Source organism: Temnothorax curvispinosus, unplaced genomic scaffold, assembly GCF_003070985.1.
Source record: "Temnothorax curvispinosus isolate PA1 unplaced genomic scaffold, ASM307098v1 QBEX01008837.1, whole genome shotgun sequence".
Lineage (NCBI taxonomy): Eukaryota > Metazoa > Arthropoda > Insecta > Hymenoptera > Formicidae > Temnothorax > Temnothorax curvispinosus.
The window spans coordinates 266,584-275,735 of record NW_020218617.1 but is presented as its reverse complement, the minus strand read 5'-3'; the positions used below and the strand labels follow the sequence as shown (position 1 = coordinate 275,735).

Below are 9,152 nucleotides of genomic sequence, written 5' to 3'. Positions count from 1 at the left end.
TTCAATTTTTTGATTTAACAAAATTCGATAATTAATTCCGATAAGTTGAAATAGAATCATAAAATACATATTCTTGATTTGATTTGACAATAATCGTAAAGTACATTTTCCTCAATTATATTTTAAATTAGTAATGTAATGTAATATGTATAGTATATAACACATAAGTAAGAAAATCCTTAAAAGATTTAATATCTCCTTTAGTATCGAGAAAAATATGTATATTATATTATAATTATATATGATCAGCATAATTAAAAATCAACTTGTTGCGTAGTAGATTTATCTTACCCCATGTCTTCTTATTAAGGTTCTTACAGCACCAGGAAAGAATAACAAGCTGAAAAAGAGGTTTGTACAACAATATGCATGTTTATTATCTGAAAGTTTTACATCTCTAGGATGCCATTGCATAGCGTGTTCCGTCATCGGCGATTCGAACGATGTAACAACCCACAATAGTCGCAAACTCCTCTCACGAGTACGTCTTTCATTTAATTATTTATTTAATATAAAGTATCGTCGAATCGCGACCGGTCAAACCCTTTACAAATATAATATCTGTATATAATATATGAATCTCGGACAAAAAGAACGCACATATCAAGGGATCACAACCGCTCCTTTGACAATAATTAATCTTGCGTTTCTTTTTTGGGGGAGATTGGGAGAGAAACGCAGGGAGGGAAGAGGTGAGAAGGACACCTTCCGTTTCGTCGGCTCCAATTCTAATACATAACAAATTTGCACTGCATCTCTCTCGTACAAACAATAAATAACTTTGTCAAACGCTATCTGATAATGTTAAATAACAATTAAATAATGTGTAACCATTGAGTAAAACCATAGCATAAGAATGTGAAAACCAATCGTGGCGTCGCTATAGCACGAAAAGGCTCACTTTGTTTGATTGATCTCTGCTTCGGGGTGAGTTTTCAGTTTTGATGTACGATCTTCGTGTTTCCGGATCGTCTCCTCAATTATAATAGTTCACACGACATCTCATTAATCGCTAGTCTGCATTTAATTGTCGAGAAATGCGCTTTATCGATGCCTCGTTAATTTCGTATACATTTATTGGTTGTATTCATGAATATTTATGCCAATATTAAATATTAAATTTCTTGAAAAACACAACTGTGTAGTATTAGGAAAAAATATCTTCGCTATTAATACAATTTCATATATTATATTTAATCAGTCGCTACTTCCGTAGAGGACAGCAGCCTTCTTTGTACATGAGTAATTCCTAAAATTCCTGCATGTATAGGATATAATAATATTCTGCAATTTTGGTCGAAACGCACATCTTTCAGGCAGATTTCTGCTGCGTGGACGATCGCAAGTAATACAATGCCGCTTATAAAAGCACAGCGAGGAAATATTAATGCGGTTAAAAGTAAAACAATCGTATTATCCAAGCGATTTCTACAGCGACGAATCCATCAGCATTACGGGAAACACTTGAATAATCAATTAAAAAAAAAAAACGAAAAGAACGAAAAGCTAAGTAAACATATCATACAATTTAAATAAATGCACCAAACGCTTAAATGCAATTTGCCATCGTATGTTTTCCTGTTCAAAAATTTATGAGCTTTATCCTAGCACGTGAATATATCTTACGTCTAAAACATATAAGCATAAACATATATAATGTAATAAATTTCAACTTATGAAATCCAAACACAAAGGTCTGTAAAATCAGTACTGAAGTTCGCGCGATTCAAAATAATCTTTACAATATGCGATAAATCAAATAACAATGCACTCGCGTTCGCTTTCATCGTGAACGTAAAAAGCCGAGATTCTGCATCCAAACATGTTTTCCCCTGTATATACAATGCGACGTATCCTCGTTTTTTTTCTTCTTCACGATCCCCCCCTTCTTCTAGTATCCTTCGAATAAAGGCGAAATCATTAGCATTTACCTTAAAAATACTAGTTCTTTGTGTTTCTCTCCGGATTCATCGCCCGAGAATAAACAACCTAATTCGTCTACGACATATCTCTGGAACGTGCAGTCACTACCACGCTCGGAATACTGCACATGACGACATAATTAAATTCGTAATGGGTAATGGTTTAAGAAAAAAAAATTAATGGTCAAAAATATATATATGTATATATATATATATATCTATCTATATACATGCGCAGCATCTCTCATGAAACGATGACATTTAAATTAGCTGCTAAAGCAATGATAAAAATACTATTAAAAATAAAAATAATATTAATAATAACAGCGAGTCTCATAATTACACTCAACATCAACAGTGGAAGCAATAAATACAAATGAGAATGACAAAATGCTTTTTAAAGAACGCTAGCTTTGCGAAGGATTATTTCGTTTGACGCAAGATATAATTGCCGCGAAATTCTGAGAGCGATCCTTCGTCAAGTACGATGATAATCGAAACTTGATTCACCGCGAATTGTTTATATCTCTTATCTCATTAGAATGCAATTGAGGGAGAGGTAAATCTTACATATTCTTTTTTAAGGTTTATGTTTATCAGATTAGGTTAATTCTGTATCTCGACGTCTTCGAGCTGAAACACATGAAAATCAAAGGCTAGATCAGATACATAGGCATCCGAGGCATCTCGATATCTTCGACAAGCGCGTCGGCTATAAAAGCTTTGGGATTTTTAACAGCCCATGTGTGTCCGAGTAAATAAATCCATATAACATATTTTTGCCCCGTAAATCACGTCCACTTAAATCGTGTCCGTCCCGGAGTGCATGTACATGTGTTGGAAACGTCGCGTGCTAAATATTACATCTAAATCATCGGCGAACCATTGCGCGAACTTAAATACATCGAGTAACGTCTTACATGTCGCTTTCTTCCGCTCTCCTTTCATTTTTTTTTCTGTTTTCTCTTTTTCTGTTTAACTGATAATCGATGGGAAATAGACTCGTAATAATGCACATAAGTGGTCAGCTAATGCGATTAAGTAAGCTTTGACAAGCATAAAGCAGATTTACCTAGCATGATAGCCTCCATTAAGGATAATCGCGTTTGTTGCTGTGCAGGTTCGGTTGAAGGTTGTCATTTCTTTTTCGCTGGATTCCTTTGTGGTGTAGATGGTCTACCTGTTTGACCCGTGTTCATTCCTCCATATTGGTATTTCGCTTTCTTCTCTGACGGTTTCAAAATCTGCAAAAAGATGCCAGACACGGCGCGATAAACTTGGAATGTTGCATAAACGCTTCTAAAGACGAATAAAAAAGAAAAACTCTCTCGCTAATCACCTGGAAACTGCACATCAATGTTTCGTCAACGCTCATCATTCCACCGGCATTATCGAATTCCCCGCAGTAGTTTGGCGCGGAGAAAAGTGTGACGAGTTGTCGCTTGGCGAAGAACTCATAGCCATCTTCGACCACTTGATGTGCCCTGCATATGAGATCCATATCGTGACGATTCAGGAACTTCGACACGACGTCTGGACCGAATGTGAACGAGACTCCTCTATCGTTTTCGCCCCAACCCTGAAACATTTTCGTCGATAATGCGGTTAGAGCAGTCCTTCCTGTATTAATCTATATCTAAATTAATCAGTGCGTTAAAGCTCGCTTTACGTAAAAGCATCTCACCTGAACGTCTTTATCAGGATCAGACCATAAGAGATCACAGAGGAGACCGGTATCAGGTACATCGGTTGGACGCATGATTCTTCTGATTTGCTCCATTCCCTAAAAAAGACGGAGTATATGAATATACTGCAATCCAAGGTTTCTATTTCTATGAGAATTTCTCGTTTCTCCGCTAATCACCTGCAAGTCAGGACTGAGCCCGCCATGGCAACAGAAGATTTTCTCGTCGATGATCGCGGCGATCGGCAAGCAGTTAAAGCAGTCCGTAAAGGTCTTCCAGAGCTTGATGTTATACCGTCGCTTGCACTCGTCGTAAAAGCCATATATCCTGTTTATGCTGGCGCACTCGTGATTGCCGCGTAGCAGGAAGAAGTTCTCCGGATACTTGATTTTATATGCCAATAGGAGGCATATCGTCTCCAACGACTGCTTCCCTCGGTCAACGTAGTCGCCCAGGAACAGGTAGTTCGCTTCGGGCGGAAAGCCGCCGTACTCGAAGAGCCGCAGCAGATCGGTGTATTGGCCGTGTATGTCGCCGCAGATCTTAAGCGGCGCCTCCAACTCCAGCAGGATCGGTTGCTGCAGGAAAATCTCCCGCGACTTCAGACAGAGGCCACGCACCTCGGCCTCCGTCATGATAACAGTCTTGCCCGGTCGACATCCTCTGACTGTATGCCCAGAAATGTTTGCGGTTAATCGCGTAATTTTACTCGAGATCGCAACGATCCTTCATTAGTGCGGCGAAATCAGTCTCCGTTACACGTATTCGTTCAGAAAAAACAATAGTGAAATAAATAAAAGCACGGCAAATTCGTTACATTTATCCGTCGATACAATTTTACAGCTGACTTTCAATCTTTCCTCAAAGGCTTTTACGTCGAGTTAAAAATCTATCTTTAACGTAAGAACAGGCGGTCTATCTCTAGGGAAAAAAATCAATAATGCCATTGTCACGTATAATTAGCGCCATACTTATACCGCATTACTTATACCGTTATGCGCGTATTGCTTCTGGAATTACTCGAGCGTGATACGCCAATAATACATCATTATCCCGTCAATTTACCCCGTGAGTCTCTATTGAGACTCGTTGCCTTCGAGTACCCGTTGCCTTCGACTCACCGTACGCCGTGTTACGCACGGTTATGCAATTCGATTCGCGTCGTGTAGAGGAACAATAGAAAAACACGGCCGGCTGTATCGACGTTCTCGTTACAGTCGGTGCCGTCGAATCGATAATGAACGCTTAACGAGGCGATTCCTCGTTTCTGTCCGCCGCACTAATGAGGGATGGCCGTGGTACTCCTTCTTACAGGTACACCGAGCATAACTCTACTTTGGGGGCATGGAAGATGATTAGATAAGTTTCTGCCGGTATTAGCCGTCTCAATAAACAGGGATGATACACGATTACAGATTACGGTGAGGCCAGATCATCTTTGCCTATTCTCGAGCACATGGGTACAATCACGGTACTTCCGGCGTGGTCTACGGTGGTATCGCATCGATTATAATAGCGTCAAAGGCGTGAAATTACTGATAAGCTCGTTGGATAATGGATATAATGTCTCGGGAGTGCGAGGCTCTCTCTCTCTCTTGAGAGAGAGAGAGAGAAAGAAAGGGAGAGAAAGAGAGCTATTTTCGACACGGGTTTACACGATTCAACATAACGGAAACCTAAAATACCACTCAACTATGGATTCTGTATCCTAACTGGATCTGTAACGCTCTGGATGATTCAACTTCCCACGATTTCCTAATTTCTATCCTAGCCTATTTCGCGCGATCGCAATGCCATTTAGAATAAATGCATCGGTGAATAGATCTATGCACCGTCTCTGCGACCGTATAACGCAATTGTATTTTTACACAATTCATCGTCTGTACAATTATAACTTAAAGCGGTGATTCGTTGCAATTAAGAAAAAACAATCGACACCGATTTAGATAGAGATCCAAATTCAAATATATCTCACTTATAAACGCATCATTAAAGATGTAAATTTTTATATCCAAAATGCGGCAAAAATAATTCAGTTTGGTAACAAAAAAAATTGAATTATAACCCGTGTATATTCGTTAGATAAATTCACCAGCGCATTTAGTCTTAATATTTCATAAAGGTACCGAATATCGTTAGGTGACGTCACTCGACATTCAAAGCGTTAATAAGCGGCGAAGGTAAAGGGAATAGATGATTTACCCGACATCCAGTGCAGATCATCTCTCTTTATGACGCTATGGATGTGTCGTCGGATCGTTATTTATAGGCATAAAAGGGAATTCACGGTGCGGCTGAACTAGTCTGATACTGGCTATCGGAAAACTGCATATTAGCAAGGTCACGGCGACTATAGAGCGAAGATGCAGAGATTCCATTACCCGGGAGAGAAGCTATTGTCACTTTTATATATTCCAGGCGAAACGCTGGAAATGTCACTTTGTACCGCGGAGTCATCGGATGCTTAAAATAAGCGCTTAAAATAAACCGGAATAAAAACGGATTTCTTCAGAAATCTAGGGACCACTTAGTGTGGCGCATAAACATCCCGTCGCGTACGTTGGTTCGTGCTAATAATTTACGATTCTATGTATGAAATTTAATTGCAAGGGAAAGCTCGATATTTATATGTAACGATGTTCATTTTTAAAACAAATCTGTTAAAAGTTAATTGGAAGACTTCTCTATAGCTTCCTCAACTTTCTTTTCAATGTAAAATTTCAGTAATATTTATATCAATAAATTGCCTACAAAGTAGAGAAAATATATGGAGAATGTATATGATAAATCAGAAATAACTTGTCCCTGAAGAGGTTAAAAATAATTGTAAGGTCTCGTAAACGATGACTCTGGAGCGCGAACTTTATATCGCTTCAGGGACATGCGGCGTGAATGTACTTATTACAGTAAATTTTCAGCATTAACTGTACCTGCACATTTTAATGTGACAAGTCCAGAATTTAAAAACTTAATAATAGATAAATAAAAAATCACGAAACTGATAAAGTTCCCACGTTAGCAGTATCACTTTTATAAAAATTGCGCAATGCGCCTAAGATGAACTTCACCATGAAAGACTAAGAATTTAAAATAATTCGTCCCTGAAGTAGTTAAAAATAATTTGTTTGTCACGTTGGACACCGAAGTCTCATGAGTAGAGTTGATATTAATGAAAGCTCTGAAATTCCCCGAGGCTAATTAATAATAGCTAATTTCGAACTGTGAATGCCATCAAATGTACATACGATGCAACGTAATTAAAATTGCTTCCTTGTCTCACATATATAATAATAAACAATACGTTTCATAATAAATATGATATAGCCATTAAATTTTTAAGTTATTAAAGTAGTATTGATTATTTTATATACGTATCCCCAATGTTTACCAATCACAAATGCACGAGATTAATTCAATACTCAATACATTGAGACTAACTGATATAACTAGACGTTAAATTAAATGTTAATCTAAACGATAATGGCTCTTTATCGTAAAACAAGTGGCGTGTACTCTATAGATAATGATAAATTACGCAGATAGGATATCCTTTACGATCAGAAAGATTATTTGAACTAACCTGCATCTGTACGTACAACGAAAATTCAAAATTACGATTTCTAAACGTTTTATAACTTTAAGATTTTGCATTTTTGCAGGGGCAGAAGAGAGGGAGATGGAAGAAGTATTATATTCGAATGCGGGAAGGAAGTAATAATTGAAGCGCATGCACTTTGCTACAGGATTACGTTAATCGCACAAATACATCAATTATACCAAGCGTGCTCTAACACTTAAGCTAACATCTCCAATCAATCAATGCTGCTCCATTTTTCACGTAGATAAAGCATTTCAAACGAGAAGGCTACGAGTGCGAAGGGGGAGAAAGTGATAAATCTTAAACGATAGGCTTAAGTGCATCGACAGATCCAGAAATAACTTCGAGTGGTTCGAGAAGCGTTTGTGTGGATGGATACTTATATTCCAAATAAGATGATAGATATTTGTATTTGAGTAAGGAGCGTGTATAGCTGTCGTGTCTTCGGGTCTAAGGGAGGTTCAATAGGATCGACGACCGAGGAGAGCAAGCGGAGGATCACATTTAACGCGTGCGGGATCAGTTCTCCTTCAATAGGGAGATAAAAACAAAAACAAAAAATAAAAAAAAGAAGAGGAAAAAGAAGTTAACGACGAGCGGAGCGAGCACGCGACAACGAGAGGCAACGGCCCGTAATTCGCAGCGCGCGGGTTTAACGCTAAACGTGGCTACCTGAATGTCACTTGATGTCACTTGGTGCCATCCATCCTCATATCATCCTCTTTATGTCGCAACGATAAAACTTTTAGTGCGCTACTACGCGACCGCGCCGTTTCTACGAAGAGCTTTAATATTATTTCAGCTTTAAACGCGACGCCTAAACGGGAATATAAATTGCTTTCCACTCGCGACAAGTGGGCCGCCCTAGAGTCAACTCTGCTTTCCATTTAATTTGTGTCACCGCGTGTCGGTGACTCGAGTCGATTCCGCCTGACTCTGCTTTCGGTATATCGAATGATCCGAGATAGGGAGAGAAAGAGGAAAAATAGATATGGATCAACCACCATTTATCAAATTACATATCAGCGTGACCTTTTCACGTAGCAAAACCAAATATCATACATGTTATAATTGATATTATAAACCAGCTTATATTTACCTTAGTTTTACTTTAGCTTTACTTTAACTTTACTTTATGTATCAGCAAATTGTACGGTTATTACGAAATTAAATTAATGTATTATTGAGTTGCTCGGGACATTATACGGGTGCATTACTTTTTCCTCGACTTCTCCGCACATAACTGCTTTTGCCATTTATCATTTTACAGCTACGGATCTCAGCTGACTCAAGCCGGCACAAACGCCGTTAAAAATAAATCATATAAATAGAAGACGGAAATGAATATAGATCGAAGACAAAGACGACGCCTTCGGCGCTACAAGCTTCAATTTCCTTACTCTTATCTCGCGCCTAACAGTACGCAATTGTTTTATCTGGAGCCACGTTTAGAGATAAGAAACGCGACGCCAAGTAAACGCGTGTTTACATGCCGGGCCGCGGAATACGATAACGGGATACAAAAGTCAAGGAAGCTCGACCAAACGAACGTAGGATAATTCTACGTGGGGGAGTTTGTCGTTTCCTGTTGTTGCTGTGACGGTAGTGGTGATGGTGGTGGTGGTGGTGTTGATGATGATGATGATGAAATGATGGTAGTGATGGTGGTGGTGGTGGCGATGGTTATTGTTGTGTAGTAGCTGCGTACCGACAAAGTCCGACGAGAAAATATCTTTTAGCTTGGCTTTCTTCTGAACCTGGTCTTTCTGCGTGTGGTATACTTTACCGCACAAGGGGGTTCCCGCATTCGCGTGAGCATGAGAGAGAGAAACAAACAAAAAGAGAGAGATTTGTTTCGTTTTCTGCGGCTGAAGAGAACAGGGGAGTAAAAGATCGTGATCCGCGCGGTGGTCAGCGACGCAGAAGACGGGCGGGGGGAAAGGGGGT

General features: G+C 39.1%; 1 protein-coding gene across 3 annotated transcripts in view; it reads right to left on the bottom strand.

The window, feature by feature from the left end:
* Positions 1–348: 348 nt before the first annotated feature.
* The window catches only part of LOC112458363 (serine/threonine-protein phosphatase PP1-beta catalytic subunit), a 19,687-nt gene continuing 10,883 nt past the window's right edge, over positions 349–9,152 (bottom strand). Inside the window, exons 2-7 of one of the 3 annotated variants that reach the window (XR_003041199.1) lie at positions 8,914–8,985; positions 3,787–4,274; positions 3,607–3,705; positions 3,262–3,501; positions 2,995–3,166; positions 349–2,555 (exon numbers count right to left, since the gene is read on the bottom strand). Coding sequence is in view for 2 of the 3 variants with exons in the window: in XM_025021964.1 (XP_024877732.1) it covers positions 3,059–3,166; positions 3,262–3,501; positions 3,607–3,705; positions 3,787–4,274; positions 8,914–8,985 (1,007 nt within the window). In the remaining variant the exon portion in view is untranslated. Of the gene's footprint in view, positions 3,167–3,261; positions 3,502–3,606; positions 3,706–3,786; positions 4,275–8,913; positions 8,986–9,152 lie in introns of all 3 variants that reach the window. The other 2 variants (XM_025021964.1, XM_025021965.1) reach the window with 2 other exon arrangements.